Raw genomic sequence first — 18177 nt, 5'->3', positions numbered from 1 at the left:
CCAGAGGATCTTCTCAACCCAGGGATCAAACCCAGGTCTCCCACATCACAGGTGAACTCTTTACCATCTGAGCCACCAGGGAAGCCCTGCTGGAATCTACCTGTAGCCTAATGCTTTCCAGAGTTCTGAAGTACAACTCACACCAAAAGAGTTGGCCCCACCTTGACACAAGAAAACAGCTTTTCATGCTTTCACAAAAGTTGGTTGGTTACTACCAGACCAGGACAAGGCTGCTTTCTTTCAGCCGATGGCAATTCCTTGGGGAACAGGATAGTTGGGCACTATTAAGGAGCTGACACTCAGGATCTCAGAGACACATGCTCTGGTCCATGAAAAGGGACATGGGTAGGGCATCCATGGTACCAATAGCTATCATCTACCATGCCTTGGCATCACATCCTTCTCTTGACTCTCACCAAGAAAGTATAAAGAGAGGAAAAATGTGAAATATCAATAACATACTAATTTTACACATGAAGCTGGGACCAGAGCCCCTGGGAAGATGACCCAAGAAGAGACCCAAAGGTAACAGACCACCAACACGGACACTTTTGCTTCTGTGTGACATAAATGTTTGTTACATATTATTTTCATGTTAGACTGTGATTAATCTATAATATAAGCTCCAGGAGGATGGGGATTTTTGTCTGCTATTTATACTTTTTTTCCCCTTAAACATTATTAAACACCTATTAACATGCAATAAATACTGATTGAATAGATTAATCCCTAAACCTTGAAAAAAATGCTAGTTTTACAGAAACATAGTAAATAAAGGAAAAACATCCTATGTTGAGAGTTCTAGAATTGCAAAAGGCATGTACTAAAATATTAGATGTATGGACTCACGTGGCATAGATGACATGAGTTTTATCTTCACTCAAGACTCTAAGAATCCTAAACTAGCTGAATTTGACACTTTTACATTCAACATCTTTCCACCCTCAGTAAAAAACATTACTTAATATTCCACTCAATAACTGTAGTCAAAAATATTCACACTTGGAATTCTAAACAATTCTATATGTAAAACTGAAAGTGTTGCCTACAATGGAAACTTGATATCTTTACTGTTTGCATATAAAGTATAGTAACATATAGCAATGAAAAAATTCAGTATTTTATTCAGTTCTGAGGCATAACATAAAATACATAAAGTTTTAAAAATGTTTAAGACAAAATACTATTCAGTTCAGTTCAGTTCAGTCGCTCAGTCATGTCCGACTCTTTGCAACTCCATGAATCGCAGCACGCCAGGCCTCCCTGTCCATCACCAACTCCCAGAGTTCACTCAGACTCACATCCATCGAGTCAGTGATGCCATCCAGCCATCTCATCCTCTGTTGTCCCCTTCTCCTCCTGCCCCCAATCCCTCCCAGCATCAGAGTCTTTTTCAATGAGTCAACTCTTCGCATGAGGTGGCCATGCGAACTGGCCATGCGAGGTGGCCATGCATACTGGAGTTTCAGCTTCAGCATCATTATTATCATAGCACAAAAGTTAATGAAATATCCTACAATGATATGAAAAATGTATAAAGTTCTTTTCTTAATTTAAGTCTCCAAAAGTAGAAATTAAAAAATAATCTTCAAAGAGCTTTATGTAGTTCCATATAATGTTCATTTTTGTCTTCACATCTAGAAAGCCTTCCTGTGTGATGTATTGACTGTTAAAATATTATATATTTATTTGGCTTTTAGAACCTATAAAACGACGTTTGAGCTATGACCATAATTTGTATTCTGGTATGATTTGATAGGAACAGATGGAAAAGAATCAGGACAATAATGAGAGATTTAAACCTAGCTGGTTAAGAAAAAAAAAAAAAAATACTCTGAGTATTTTATTGTCTATGAAGAGATGAGGGAGCTTACCAGCCTGTATCCCCTTTTGTAGTAGTCAAGAGGCCTCAATATTACCAGTGTTCAGCCCACTTATATAGTAAGTCAGATACAGATATATCACAATCTATTCAGTGTAGCAAGTGTAATTGAAATGCCTTGATTAAAAAAAATATATATATATATGTCAATCAGCATAAGCAATAATGGCAAGAGATGCCTCAAAGGGAAATGAAACACACCTCGTGATTCTTGGCCATGCCTTTTCAGGTACATGGCCACTGCTCCATTTCTTCCCATAGCATATCCTCCAAAACTCAGAGTGGAGCTAACAGGCAAGATATGAAGTCAGGTGTTGATAACTTATTTAGCATTAAATCATCAGAGCCAGGAATTAGGAGGTTATAACTAACAGCCTTGTATAACTCCCAACTTTAAAAAAAATTCACCACTCTGCTGACTAAATTCACATTACTGAAAACAACAAATGAAAATCTAAGACAGTAAGCAAACAGCATAGTATATACTTTAGAAAAACCTTTAATGTGTTGCTTTGAACAATTCTATGAAACAAATATGTAATGCAATTATATTTGCTATTAACCCATTTCATTATGAAATTCTTCATTCAGGGTTCAAAGGTTCTAGGAGTATCAGTGATGCCAAAAATCTAAGAAAATCTGACCAAGTCATAGCTGTTTGTAAAATTTTTTCAGTTTCTTTCTTCCCCCCCCCCAAAAAAAAAATCTCTTCAGCATTTGGACAAGGGAAGGTATGCTACATAGTGATGGCCTTTTTTTATTTGTATTTTATTGGCAGTTCAGTTGGTTTTGACATTTATTGAGCACCTACTATGTACCAGGCACTGTACTAGATGGTGGAGACATGAAGATGAGTAAGACATGGTCCCTGTTCCCAAGGAGCTTACAGTCTCTTGGAGGCAAACCGGTAGTGCAAAGACAGAGTTTATTCTAAAACGGACAAAAAAATGTCAGTAATGTAGTTAATTTGGGGCCTTTAAATACAAGGGCATATCATTGTTTGTAATGTCAAGGCAAACAATTAAAATGAAGACCATTTTCATGTGATAAAACAGTAAAGTCATTAAGACCTAACTCTTAAAGATTCACATGATAAAGGTAGTTAATACTAAAAATTTACACCATAGTTTTTCAAGTATTTCATACTAAGAAATATTATTGCCCACAGTTGTGCTATAGTCAAAGCCATAAATCCAGGTTGCTGACTCATTCACATCTCAGCACGCTGGGGCTCAGTTTCTCACTGAGCTTATGAATTAGAATGGCTAATTCCTCAGTTGCTTGGCTCTTGTCCTCCAAAAGTTCATAACGAAGGCTGGAGATATCTTGCTTGATTTCCTTTAATTCACCTATAGTGTTTGTATTAAAAAGCATATGATTGGTCATTTGCTCTTTGGATTTAGAAAAAAAAAAAAAACAAAGAGTAAAATTCATACAACATGAATACATTTGTCTCATAATGTCTCCAACATAGTTATTTTGGATTTTTTTCCTTTAAAATGTTTAAGAAATGCTTCGCCTTTAAAAATACACTGACTTTGGAAAAAGCTGTAACAGTGGTCCAACTGTGTTTTAAAAGTAAAAGTCGACTAAAGTATTGTCTTGGTTCAACCAATTTTTAATACAGGGTGATTTATCTGTTGGGGCTTCCCAGGTAGCAGATTTATCTGTTAACTAGTAATCTCAATCAGGATGTAATCTATAATGAGGGTATCCCCTTTCTGTCTTCAGGGAGTTCCTCTGGTTCCCTGAGCCATAAGAGTTGACACCTTTATAGATCATCTCCCATTGCTAGGCTAGAATGGAATCCTATTAAAGTGAAACATTACTAAAAATGAATGAATCTATTTAATAGACAAATACTCACATGGAAGCAGTATATCTGAGGTCAAGTTTGAAGTAAGGGAAAGGAAGGAAAGAGAGTAAGGGTTTTTCTTAGGGAAGCCAATGGTAATGACTGTGGAGTCATGGACACAAACAGCTTGTGTGGCACAAGCAATGGTGAAATAAGAAGCTTAGATGTGATGCCACTGACAAGGTTTACATACATAGAAAACTATAGGAGACTTCTGGCTATTAAAACACAACTGTTCCCATAATTTAGCTTGGCAATATTTTGAGAATGTGTAGATTACAATTAAAAACTGGACTCTCTTGCAAAGAACTGAAATGTAGATAAGTCTTTGACCTTGAAAGGTAACCTTCGGGGCATGAACTTATCTTGAATCCAAGAAATGATTCTTCAAATCACTGGCACTTTAACAGCATTTTATAATAGAATCACATGTAAAATATATCTTTCATGATATTTCCTGGTATCTTTATGATGTTTTAAAATATAATCCATGTTCTTTGATTATATTTAAAAGACAGAACCTTTTAAGGAATCCTAACTCTTCTTCAAGAATACACACAAAAGTTATTGATTCTTTTCATGGCAAAAAAGTGGAGGTGATTTTCCTTTCACATATGGCAACAGAGAGGAAATAAACTGATCAAATTGGAAATCAAAAGTCTTCCATGGAAGAAATGGATTCTCACACCATTTACTATCATATTTGGACCATAAGCCAGTGAGCTTCCTCTTGCCTCCCTACTACCATATCCTTCTTCCTTGTTTTTGAGTTATGGGAAGCCTACATACCAAGTGCTGTATTTACCAACACGGGACATATTTATTAAATGAGGAGGTTATGTTATATGATATACTATTTTAGTTAGAACTTTGTCCAAAACTCTAAATTCTCTTTAATTCATTAATTCTCATTAATTCATTTTCCTCTTTTGTGTAAAAGTACTTAGAAGATGGCTCCTTTTTTCTGAAGTTGTCATGGTGGCCCAATTCCCCACTTCACTTAATTTTTGTGTTTTCAGGGAGGTTATGGCACAACTGATAAGGTTTCTGCTTTCTAAACTAAAACTCAATTTCAATTCTGTCTCTGAGACTGTTTCTGGTGACCATGATTTGATTTTTTGCTGATTTCCAAACATACATTCTTAGATTTCTGTGCTACAAACACATATGGTATTGACTCAGATTTGCAAGGGATTTCTTGCATTAATCAAGTAATGGCTTCAGAGTTCAACAGTCTAGTTTAGCCCTTTCTTAAAAGTGTAGATAGATCTAATGGCATCTCATTGGTGTTGAAAGCTGTAGCTTTCATTATTATTATTATTTTTTAATTTTTGGCTGTGCTGGAAGGCATGCAGGATCTTAGTTCCTCAACTAGGATTGGAACACTTGCCCTCTGCAGTGGAAGCAAGAAGTCCCAACCACGGAACCACCAGGGAATTCCCTGTCGTTGCCATTTTTAGGGCAACTTATTTTTCCCTGACTGATTTCTTTCCAACCATGGACCTGTGCTTTGGCTTACATCCCAGCACCTGATGAAAGGCTTTATAGTCCAGACAGATGCGCTGCCTAGGATATGCCTGGAAAATAGGTACGTTTAAGTAAGGTGCCAAGAAGAAAAGTGAAAAGCAAAAGAGAAACACCATATGACAAAACTGGGTTACAGATTTCTTTCTGGACAACAAGTAAAAATTTTTCTGCAAAAATGTTTGAGCTAACTCTTATTTTACCTGCATCACTGGAAAAATGTTAACACTCAGCCCACTGAAACAGAACTGAAACTACAGACTACTCATGTTACAGGGAATAAAAACTCCCAGCAAAATGACACAGTTTACACTCTAAGAATCAGTTAGAGCACTCTGTAGTGATAAATTGTCTCTGACTGACATTTTAAATAACTGTTTATTTTAAAAGAGAGCTTTATAAACGAAACATAAGATTTTCCTGTCAATTCTGGAAGAACTCAGTTAACCAAGACCAGATTTTTAAAAGTATCCTTCAATATGAAGTTTTCCACTGTTCATTAAATTAGTTGTAAAAGGATGTTTTTTAAGTTGAAGATGCTTACCTTCATTAACTTCATCATTTTCTTTGTCTACTTGTGCTTTCAAAACATATCGCTTTATAAGTCTTTTCATTATTTGCTGTTGGGCCAAAAAAAAATTATATCACCAATGATACATATAAGTAATCTGAATCTTATTTTCCAAAGAGCTTTACATACCAGTAAAGAACTCAGGGAAGAGAAACTGTACTAATGGAAGACTCACCCAGAGTTCAGAACTTAATCCCTTTTCACCTTTACTGAGTTTTTCTGCATAATCCACGACAATCCCTTGCCCCACCCTTCACCTCAGCCCCTCACCACCAGCTGCCCTATTCCAGGAATGCAAGAAGCTTTACAAGAAAAGTTGAGTGGAAAGACTTCAATTCATGATTTTCTTTCATCTAGTGATTTCTCTATACAATATTATCATCTATAGACACTACTGTATTTTTTAAAAATCTAGAAACATATGCTCAATACAGAGAATTTGGAGAGTAAAGAGAACAGTAAAGCAAAACTCATCAATTATTCCACCATCCAAAGATAATCACTGTTTGTTATTTTAGTGCATGTTTTTCCAACATCTTTTTTAAAATTTTGTATATAAACTATTTACTATATGTATTATGTTTTCTAAATACCACATACTGTTATATTATGTTTTCCTTTCACAGCAATATATACTGTGAATATATTTCAAATTCAATAAATGATCTTACAAGATAATTGCTTATCCATACAGAAAAAATTAAATTGGAGCCCTACTTCACAGAAGCACACAAAAGTAAATCCCATGTGCATCTTAAATATGAAAAGCAAAGCTTTTAAATCATTTAAAAGAAAGCACAGAAGAACATATTTATAAATTCAGTGCACAACTGGATGTTTTACAAACAAGATTAAAAATTCTAATATAGTAGAAAAGATTGATAAACTCAACTTCATTACAATTAAAACTTCTGTTTATAAAGATACCAGAAAGAAAGCAAGCTATACACTGGGAGAAAATATTGATGATACTTACAACCTGTAAAGAATTTGGAACCAAGATATATGAAGAGCTTTAATAAGAAAAACTCAAATAATCCAACAGGGAAATGGGCAAAAAACAAACAGGCACTTCACTGAAATGGAATTGTGAATGGTCAACAAGCACGTGAAACAATCTCAAAATGTTTTCTTTAGGGAAATACAAATTACAATTAAAAGAGATACAGGGGCGTGGGGGAAAGGAGAGTTGGATGAAGGCAGTCAAATGGCACAAACTTCCAGTTATAACATAAGTAAGTAGTAGGTATGTGACTCACATCATAATAAACACATTAATGCTGCAGAACGTTATATATGAAAGTTGGTAAGGGAGTAAACCTGAAGAGTTCTCATCCCCAGAAAAAAAAAAATCTTTTTTTCTATTTCTTTAATTTTGTATCTATCTGAGATCATGGCTGTTCACTGAACTTACTATGATAATCATTTGATTATGTAGATAAGTCAAATCATTATGCTGTACACCTTAACCTTAAACAGTGCTGTATGTCAATTAAATCTCATTAAAGCGGGAAAAAGGAAAAACGTGATACAATTTTATATCTAAAAAGGGAAAAATTAATAGATTTTACAATGCCAAGTGTTGGAAAGGATGTGGATCAATGGAATTTTTGTACTTTACTGGCATGAGTATAAGTAGGTCATTTTGAAAAATAATTTGGCATTATCTTTTTTTTTTTAAATATGGTTGATGTACAATATTATACTAGCATCAGATGTACAATAAAGTGATTTAATATTGGTTATTAAAAAATGGTACTCTTTCCCTGTGCCATACAATATATCTTGGCAGCTTATTTTATACAAGGTAGTTTGTACCTCTTAATCCCCTACTGATTTGTTATTATCTTTTAAAACTGAACACTGGCATATCCTTTTAACCCAGAAAGTCCACTCCTTGGTACAGGGCCTAGAGAAACTCTGCACATGTGGACCAAGAGACAGACAGAGACAAGGTTTATAGAAACCTTATCTGAGACACAAAAAACCTGGAAACAATCCAAACAAATACCAAATAGACAAATCATGGTATATTACACAATGTAATGTCATTGTGCTCACCAACGAAATTAGTTAGTGAAATTAATGAACCAGAGCCACACACAACAGTATAGATGAATCTTAGAAGCATAAATGTTGAATAAAAAATTCAAGTTACAGACTTCATTAAGTATGAAATTATTCTCATAAAGTGTACTCAATGACAAATCTACATAATGCATTTTTCAGATTGTCTATATGTGTAATAGGGCTTCCCTGGTGGCTCAGCGGCAAAAAGTTAAAGAATCTGCTAATGCAGAGACTTGAGTTTGATCACTGGGTCACGAAGATCCCCTGGAGAAGGAAATGGCAACCAGCTCCAGTATTCTTACCTAGAAAATCCTATGGACAGAGGAGCCTGGCGGGCTACAGTCCATGGGGTCACAAAGAATCAGACACAACTTAGCAACTAAACAACATATATGCAATAAGCCTATATTTGAAAAGAAAACCAAAGCAAGAGGGTGAGAAACCCAATTTCAGGATACTGATTTCCCCCTAGTGGAGGCAAGGGTGTGACCTCGGGAGGAGCAGCGGAGCAGAGGCAATGAACAGACTCAGTTATCTTTCTCTGGGAGGTGGTGGCTTCCTAGGTATGCATATAGTTATACATCATAATTGATTATGTATTGCACACATTCTTGTGCATATCTCATACATCACATTAAAAAGATAATAAAGGAAAAAAGTCTAAACTGAAATGCAGAATAGTGAGGGTGGCAAATATACCTCAGTTTTAAGACAGTAAAAATTCTGAACTGAAGCAACCCACTAGATGCCAAGGTCATGTAAAAAGGAGAAATGCCAGATAATTCAAAATGTCTGCCTCAGAGAATAATGATAAATTGAGAAGGAATCCATGCTATCAAGAAGGAAAAGCCCATTTTATCAGTCAAAAAATATATATAAAATGTGTTGAGTTGTGTGGAATTGGAACCTCAGGACAGACTCATGGCTGGGTGGATCTTAGCCAGGACTCATTCATTCACTCACCAAATATTTAGCTCCATGCCAGGTACCAAGTGGCAAGAATATACAGAAGAACTACACAAAACAGATCCTCATGACCCACATAACTACAATGGTGTGATCACACTCACCGAGAAGCCAGACATCTCATCCTGGAGTATGAAGTCAATTGGGCCTTTGTTCGTCACTACAAACAAACCTAGTGGAGGTGATGGAATTCCAGTTGAGACATTTCAAGTCCTAAAAGATGATGCTGTGAAAGTGCTGCACTCAATATGCCAGCAAATTTGGAAAACTCAGCAGTGGCCGCAGGACTGGAAAAGGTCAGTTTTCATTCCAATCCCAAAGAAAGGTAATGCCAAAGAATGTCCAAACTACTGCACAATTGCACTCACCTCACACACTAGTAAAGTAATGCTCAAAATTCTCCAAGCCAGGCTTCAGCAATACATGAACCATGAACTTCCAGATTTCAAGCAGGATTTAGAAAAGGCAGAGGAATCAGAGATTAAATTGCCAACATCCATTGCATATCGAAAAAGCAAGAGAGTTCCAGAAAAACATCTACTTCTGCTTTATTGACTATGCCAAAGCCTTTCACCGTGTGTATCACAACAAACTGTAGAAAATTCTTAAAGAAATGGGAATACCAGACCACCTGACCTGCCTCCTGAGAAATCTGTACACAGGTCAAGAAGAAACAATGAGAACTGGACATGGAACAAGAGACTGGTTCCAAATCAGGAAAGGAGTACATTAAGGCTGTATGTTGTCACCCTGCTTGTTTAACTTATATGCAGAATACATCATGCAAAATGCCAGGCTGGATGAAGCACAAGCTGAAATCAAGATTGCTAGGAGAAGTATTAATAATCTCAGTACACAGATGACACCATCCTTATGGCAGAAAGTGAAGAAGCACTTTCTTAATGAAAATGAAATAAGAGAGTGAAAAAGTTGGCTTAAAACTCAACATTCAGAAAACTAAGATCATGGCATCCGGTCCCATCACTTCATGGCAAATAGATGGGGAAACGAAACAGTGAGAGACTTTATTTTGGGAGGCTCAAAACCACTGCAGATGGTGACTGCAGCCATGAAATGAAAAGATGCTTGCTCCTTGGAAGAAAAGCTATGACCAACCTAGACAGCATATTAAAAAACAGAGACACTACTTTGCCAACAAACGTCCATCTAATCGAAGATATGGTTTTTACAGTAGTCATGTACGGATGTGAGAGTTGGACTATAAAGAAAGCTGAGTGCCGAAGAATTGATGTTTTTGAACTGTGGTGTTGGAGAAGAATTTTGAGAGTCCCTTGGACTGTAAGGAGACCCAACCAGTCCATCCTAAAGGAAATCAGTTCTGAATATTCATTGGAAGGACTGATGTTGAAGCTGAAACTCCAATATTTCGGCCACCTGATGTGAAGAACTGACTCATTTGAAAAGACCTTGATGCTGGGAAAGATTGAAGGCGGGAGGAGAAGGGGACAACAGAGGATGAGATGGTTGGATGGCATCACTGATTCGGTGGAGGTGAGTTTGAGTAAGCTCCAGGAGTTGGTGATAGCCAGGGAAGCCTGGCTTGCTGCATTCCATGGGGATGCAAAGAGTCGGACACGACTGTGCGACTGAACTGAACTGTGTCAGGTGCCATACTAGACACTGCAGATGCAACAGGGAACATAATCACTGCTCCAATGAAACTTCACCAGAAGAATTCACTATGATGCATCAACATATCAGGGATGTAATTAAGTTTAGGGGACAATGTAGGCATATTCTTATAAAAAGAAAAAACAAATGTTTTTCAGTTTAAAGCAGCTTCAAAGGCAGTAATACAAATCAGTGGGAAAGAAAAGACTACTCAACAAATAGCTCTGGGACAATAGATCACCCTTACAGAGAAGTTAAAAGGATAAGCCATAAGGAAAAGGTTGATAAATCTAACCATATCAAGACAGTTTATAACGTTCATACAAGGAAGGATACCAGATAACATGTACTCTTATGTCAAGTGGGATTTTTCCTATGGTCCTAGAATTGCTGATAAACCCAAAACTGATGACAAAGGATGATAAGTACCCCATGGTCTAAGACCATGTTGCCACCTGCAAGTTGGAGCCAGCTACCTCCCCTCAGAGCTTACTGAGAATCTCTAGACCAGTTCTGAACCTACCAACTTGCCTGGATTTGAATGTGTTTGAATTATTTACAAGCGACGGAATCTTGGTGACAATCTGTGTAGTGGAAATGTTAGAATATATCTTATAAAAGGCAATAAAAGTAAATTACATAGAAGGTGCTCAGTTAATATAACTATTATTCCTTATTAGCATTTACACTTCTTTTACAAAGCAAAGTCTTTATTAACCAATAAATAATGCTGCGACTGCAGGCAAGGATCATGAAACTTCTGAGCAATATGTAAAAGTATCATTTAAAATATTATCTCTACTAGATTTCCAATGGAGCCTTTAATCAAAGCCAGTATCAAAAATTAAATTGGTCATTAACTGAATCATCTTCTTTCCCTTTTGGTTAAATGGCTAACTAATGCAAGGGAAGTCTATAAATTAACTTCCACATTCCGCAGGCCTCCTGGAATTACCCATATATCTCTGTAGGAGCCTGTGAGTCACTCTTTAAGGGAGACATTGTAACTTTATTCAGTGGACTATGGATATTCTCTGTCTAGGCTATGGAAAGCTTGGTGGTAGTTACCTCAAACATTGTCTCCTACAAACAAATTTAAGTTCATTTCTCAGTCCTCCATTAAGACTGGAAGAAGGAATGAGATTTGGATGGTTGGATATTTGCTATGCCCTGCCTTTCCAAAAGGCATCAAAGCTTTTCTTTTTATTTGTTTATTTTTTACTAATTCAAGTTCAATTAACAATTGGTGGGACTTCCCTGGTGGTCCAGTGGTTAAGAATTCACCTTGCAATACTGGGACATGGGTCTGATCCCTGGTTGGGGAACTAAGATCCCACAGGCCTTAGAGCAACTAAGTCCACGTGCCACAACCGCTGAGCCTGTGTGCCGCAACGAAAGGTCCCGTATGCTGAAACCAAGACCCAATGCGGCCAGATAAATAAATATTTAAAAAGTCAACTCACAATTGTTAAGTACTCTATCAGACATTTTTACATTCATCTTCTCATTTACTCCTAGAGAGAAGCCAAAATTGATTGATATCAGCCAAAACTGATTGACATACATGCATGTATGTCTGTATGTATAGATTCATCCATCTATAAAGTATGAATATAAAGCAACAAGATAGGTTTGGACAAACACAAAGAACTTGGAAGTAGAGAGCAGCATTTAGGGGACGGAAGGGACCTTGTAAATCATGTGTTTTTCATTTGTCATACCACTTATTGTGACATACCCTGACATACCATTGTGCAGCCTCTGAATAAATCACAGCGTCTGTGATTCAGACCCTGCTACTTTTCCCAGACAGCCAGTTTAGTCTATTTTGGGACAACTGTAGCTGTTAAAAAATTCCTTTGTATTGAGCCAAAAGTCTGCTTCACTGTACTTTCTTAACTACTGGTCCAAGTTTCGTTCTTTGGAGAAAAGGAGAGAGCAGAGCTGCTTCTTCTTCTACTTAATCAACTTTCACTTCCTCTGCGTTTCCCTGCGTCCCCATACCATTTTATTTACATCTCACCTATACCATGTCGCCATATCCCAGGGCTGTGTGAAGGTCCATCTACTTTTTTCTTTCCTTCCCTTCCTTCTCCGTCTCTGTGCTGCCCTTCCATTGCAATGGAGAGATCCCTGAAGCCATGGACCATTTATCTCTGTAGTCTTAAAACTTAGGACCATGCATAACAGAGGATATCTTGAATGTGCCATGAAGCTTAAAGTGAGTGCCTCTTTGTGCCATATGCTTCAAGTAAAAATCAAGCCTTCATGGATCAGACCATAGACCAGCATACAGAGTAAAAACAGTCTAACACTCTCTGGGCCAAGGCTGTTCCCAAGCCAAAGAAGGCTAGGAAAGCAGAACTGCCACAGAAGAGAGTGGAGAGAGAAGTCACAAGAGCCTACAGCCCAACTTTTGTGAAGGAGTCTTAAAATATACTCCCATTTCTCAAAGTCAAATTAGAATATCTAAGTACTTTTAACTTGAATAGCACAGGTATTCATGAGAAGAATTTAATCATAGCTATCTCTCTAAGTCTTTATGTTCTGGAGCTGAAGCTGAAGCTCCAATACTTGGGCCAGCTGATGTGAAGAGCCAACTCATTGGAAAAGACCCTGACGCTAGGAAAGATTGAAGGCAGGAGGAGAAGGGGGCAACAGAGGATGAGATGGTTGAAGGACACCACTGACTCAATGGACATGAGTTTGAGCAAGCTCCAGGAGATGGTGAAGGACAGGGAAGCCTGGTGTGCTGCAGTCCATGGGGGTCACAAGGAGTTGGACATGACTTAGTGACTGAACAACAACAAGCCCTCCATGTCTTTATGCTCTCCAGAAAAATCATTCCCAGTTTCACAAAAAAATTCTTTATATACATAAAAAATTCCAGCATGCTATTAATAATTACTGTTAATATAAATAATACTGCCCTTGATCAGGGCATTTTTAAACATTTCCTTTGCTGCCCCTTGAGACACATCTGAATGTGAATGCGTTTTTGAAGTAATTGTCTTGGAGAAGAAACATTCATTTGAATGTAAAACATGTAAGGTGATGACCTGACTGGTGATGGTCACATGTTTTTTTGAGGGTGGCTGTGACTATTTTTATTTATTTATTTATTTTTGGTTACACTCAGTCTTTGCTGCTGCCCGCAGGCTTTCTCCACTTCTGGTGAGTGGGCGCTAGTCTTCGCTGTAGTGCGTGGGCTTCTCATCACGGTGGCTTCTCGTTATGAAGCACGGCCCTAGGAGCGTGGGTCTCAGAAGTTGTGGCACACAGACTAAGTTGCTCCATGGCATGTGGAATCTTCCTGGACCAGGGATTGAACCCATGTTCCCTTCATTGGCAGGCGGATTCTCATCTGGCTGTGACTATTTTGGAAAAAATGTGAAGTCAGATGGCTCTGAGCCTTGTTAATACAGTGAATGATTAGCTGAGTTCCGTTATGAGAAAGTAACAAAGCATTTTTGTGTGTCTTATAAACTAATTATAAAAGTAAATTTTAGAGATATTTCAAAAATATTCTGATCTGTGATAGAATGACTAGAATTAGTGTATTCTATAAGTCACCCCTTTGAAGGAAAACTCCCCACTTAGCAGATTAAGATCTGGAAGTTCCTTAAGGTAAGTCATATAATCACACTACGTGAAACAAAAATTCCTGGTGAAACAAATACACCAGTTGTTATCGCTCAAGGAGTTCTTAACAGGTAGACTTTATTCTAAATATAATCAAGACATTTATATGAAGTTTGGTGTGTATATAGCTGAGTAAGATCTGTTCCCTCAGTTTCTCTTTTTTCTACTATCACTGTTGGGGAGCTACAGATTATACCACAGGCAGAGGGAATTCATCTCCTTAGAAAATACAAAAGGTAAAGGATTCTGAAATCTCTAGGCATTTAGCAAGGATCATTTCCTATAAAAGCACAGCAATTTTCAATGTGACAATAAACTCAGACATTTTTAAATCACTCAAAAGCTATAAGGAAAACAGGAAACAGAAACACTAACTCCTTCATTTATGAGACTTAGAGGAACCTTTTATTTTTTTTTTTTTAGAAAGGTTATGAAAAGGTCAAATGGGGATGTGGAGGCATGCCAAGAGCAGACATTCATGGCTGAGGACTTCCCCTGACCTTTGATACCAAGTCTTCAGAAGCTTAGACTATAGGGCTAAAAGGGAAACTGTAAAGAAAAGTTGTATTTGCTAGAAGTACTTTGTCAGTGAGGTGGAGAGGGAGAGTCTGCCATGTGAACAATCATTCAGTGCTATTCTCGACAAGGGAAAATAAAGAATAAATTTGGCAAAACTAATACAGTTATGTAAAGTCTAAAAATAAAATAAAATTAAAAAAAAAAAAAGAAAAAAAAAAAGAATAAATTGAACTCACATACACAACCCTGTGTGTCCATGTGTGCTAAGTCGCATCTGACTCTCTGCAACCACATGAACTGTAGCCCATCAGGCTCCTCTGTCCATGGGATTCTCCAGGAAAGAATACTGGAGTGGGTTGCCATGCCCTCCTCCAGAGGATCCTCCCGACCCAGGAATCAAACCAGCGTGTCTTATGTCTACCTGCATTGGCAGGAGGGTTCTTCACCACCAGCACCACCTGGGAAGCCCCACATGATCCTGTACCAAAAGACAAATTCCTATTAGCTTGGGATGGGGCCCTGGAATTCTCTGACTCCACTCCAACTTCCTGAAAGCAGTTGGTCTGGGAGGAACTTACTTCATTCAAGATTGAGTAATAGTAAAAAATCTACAGAACATCTGTACTAAGATAGTCCAAGAAAAAGGATAAAACAAACAGCAAATAAAGAACACACACTAGAAAAGTGCGAAAGAAGAGATGAAAACATATAATGTCATTACTAATATATAATCTTTTAAAAATAGGACCCGATCCTGTCTTGAACCAAGAGCACAAGGGAAATACAGTAAGCCAAAGGAGGAAATGATATTTTTAAGTTTGAAAATCTCAGGAAGAAGAGGAAGAAAACATTAAAATCATCACAGAAATAAAAGATATGTTTGAAGCAGTGCATATGAAGATAGACAGGAATAAAAGACAGGATGAGAAAAAAGGAGCCAAAGGGAGAAATGGATAAAAAAATTTCAAAAGGCATAGAGGAAAAGAGATGCCACAGACTTCTGATTGGTCTCTTTGAAGAGACTCCAAATAATGAAATGAAAAAAATATTTCAAAATATAGATCAAGGAAATTATTTAGAAATAAAAGGCATGTACTTGAATGTACAGACTAAAAAGACATACTCCATGCCAGAAAAAAATGCATACAGATCCAATCTACAGAAAATCAAGTTGTTGGATTTAAAAGGTAAAGAAAATGTGGGCATTTATATCAAAATCTCAGGTCAAAGGAAGAGCATATGTTCAAAACCATCAGGTTGGCTTCACATTTTCCATACCAACATTCCATTCTCAGAGCAGCACAGCAACGTAGATAAATACATCAAGAAAATAAAGTCATTATCGAAGAACTTCACAGCCGGTCAATATGAATATACAGAAAGTAGGAAATAGTTTAGGACATGAAATAACTCAGAGAACATAGTTCCCATGAGCTCTTTTTGAAGAAACTGGTGGAAGACAAACGACCTGACAAAGAGATGAACGGAAAATTAAGGCAAAGACTAGTGGTGAGTACCGACTCTGTTTAACTAAAGGACTAAAACTACAGCAAATGTGGATTATAATCCTACAAGGTAGTGAAAAGGATCAGAAAATATCCACCCCCCCACCCAGGTATACCACTGGAACATAAGAACTTTTTGAGCTGAAGGCATTTAAGAAGCAAAAAACACAGAAAGAGCTCTCTGCCTTCCTCCCATCCGCTCAAGCTGCTGCTGCTGCTAAGTCGCTTCAGTCGTGTCCGACTCTGTGCGACCCCATAGACAGCAGCCCTCCAGGCTCCTCCGTCCCTGGGATTCTCCAGGCAAGAATACTGGAGTGGGTTGCCAAAGAGCAGGACATAAATTTCCCTTCGTGAAGGCCTTCCCCCTCCCGCCTCTTTCCCATACCAAGAGGAAGAGAACAACCATCATCACGAGAGCTCAGAGATGGGTCTGCACAAACACAAACCTCACTATAGTAACCCTGCTGCTGCTGCTGCTGTTGCTAAGTCACTTCAGTCGTGTCCGACTCTGTGCAACCCCATAGACAGCAGCCCACCAGGCTCCCACATATTTACCTTCCCACAATTTACCACCCCTGGGAGCACACATCTCTCTTCGTTTTGTCACTTCTCCACAAATTCATTGCCCCTTTTAGGATGGTATCTAAGTCCCAAATTCTAACCACCCCTTTGAGTTATTCATCACTGAGTTCTCCCATTTGTTTGCATTTTGCACGCATATATAAAAAAAATTTTTTTTTTCTCCTGTAAACCTGCCTTTTGTCAGTTTAATTCACAGGCCCCAGCTACTGAGCCTAATGGGCAGAGGAAAGATTTTATGCCCTACGCCTGCAATTCTAATATTTAACTAGCAAAAGCTGGGAGGAGGAGGGGGGAAATGGTGAAAGATAAATACACTGATTTTTTCATATTTTAGCTTGAAACTTATAAATCAAGTAACAGATACAGGTACGTGCACAGCACCAAGACAAATAATATAATCCATTTCAGCAGAGACTGCCAATTCTCTTCCCTTGATTTTTAGCTCTGTACATGGAGACTAGGAATTAAGACTCATTTCCCGCCTCCTACTGCAGATATGTTGTTTATGTAACTTTACAGAAGATCCTTAGAGGATCGAGGCATCTTTCTTCTCTATCTTTGTCTGACTATTTTTGAAATGCAGAAATAATAGCCAGAGCTCTGGGAGCTTTCTTGGACCATGAGATCATGTTCAACTGAAAGCCAATCATGACAGGGTAATATGACAGAGACAGCCTGGGTCTGTGACAGTGGTAGATAGATAACAGCCCTGGAAGGGCCACCTCTGGAGTTCTTAAACAGAAGAGAGAAATACATCTCTGTGTTCTTTTAGCTTATGCAGTGGTTGGTATTTGGTGGTTTTGTGTGATTTGCACCAGTTAATCCTAACTAACATAACACTCTGAGGAGTACTTTAAAATGATACTGGGCACAGGAATGAAAATCTGAACAAATGGAAAGGTAAAAATATTCTTAAAAAGTAAGACACCACATTATAAAGGAGTCAATTCTTCTTAAGTGAACACCATCCCAATAAAAATATCGACAGAATATTTTGCAAACTAGACAATCTGACTCTAAAGTTTAAATAGAAAAATAAGAAAAAATAATCAGGAAAATTATGCAAAATAAGAATCTTAAAGTAAGGACATATGTATGTGTTTCTCTATATTCTGTCTTATTCTGTTTTAAACTATAATAAGTAAAACAATGTGGTCCTATAGAATATTGAAACCTGAGGAATAAATCTAAGTGGATAAGGGAATTTAGTAAATGATTAAAGTGATATTTCAAATCAACAGAAAATATAAATCATTCAACACACCCAGCTGTGTGATCATCTGGAAAAAAATATATCGGGGTCCCCACCCACACATTGCATAAAAATGTATTCTATACAGGTTAAATGTTATAATTTAAAAACTGAAACATGAGAGTACCAAGGAAAATATAGGTAAAAATATTATTAAATATCCCCATTTGGGAGAGG

The 18177-nt window shown here is 37.5% G+C and overlaps 1 protein-coding gene across 1 annotated transcript in view; it reads right to left on the bottom strand.

Moving 5' to 3' along the window:
* Positions 1 to 2790: 2790 nt before the first annotated feature.
* The window catches only part of TRPC3 (transient receptor potential cation channel subfamily C member 3), a 74277-nt gene continuing 58890 nt past the window's right edge, over positions 2791 to 18177 (bottom strand). The window contains exons 11-12 of the mRNA XM_055550262.1: positions 5806 to 5881; positions 2791 to 3231 (exon numbers count right to left, since the gene is read on the bottom strand). Coding sequence (XP_055406237.1) covers positions 3089 to 3231; positions 5806 to 5881 — 219 coding nt within the window. The 3' untranslated portion in view covers positions 2791 to 3088. The remainder of the gene's footprint in view (positions 3232 to 5805; positions 5882 to 18177) is intronic.

Source organism: Bubalus kerabau, chromosome 16 (genome assembly GCF_029407905.1).
Source record: "Bubalus kerabau isolate K-KA32 ecotype Philippines breed swamp buffalo chromosome 16, PCC_UOA_SB_1v2, whole genome shotgun sequence".
In the NCBI taxonomy this organism is placed as follows: domain Eukaryota; kingdom Metazoa; phylum Chordata; class Mammalia; order Artiodactyla; family Bovidae; genus Bubalus; species Bubalus kerabau.
The sequence above is the reverse complement of the archived record's forward strand: the minus strand, read 5'-3'. Positions and strand labels throughout refer to the sequence as shown.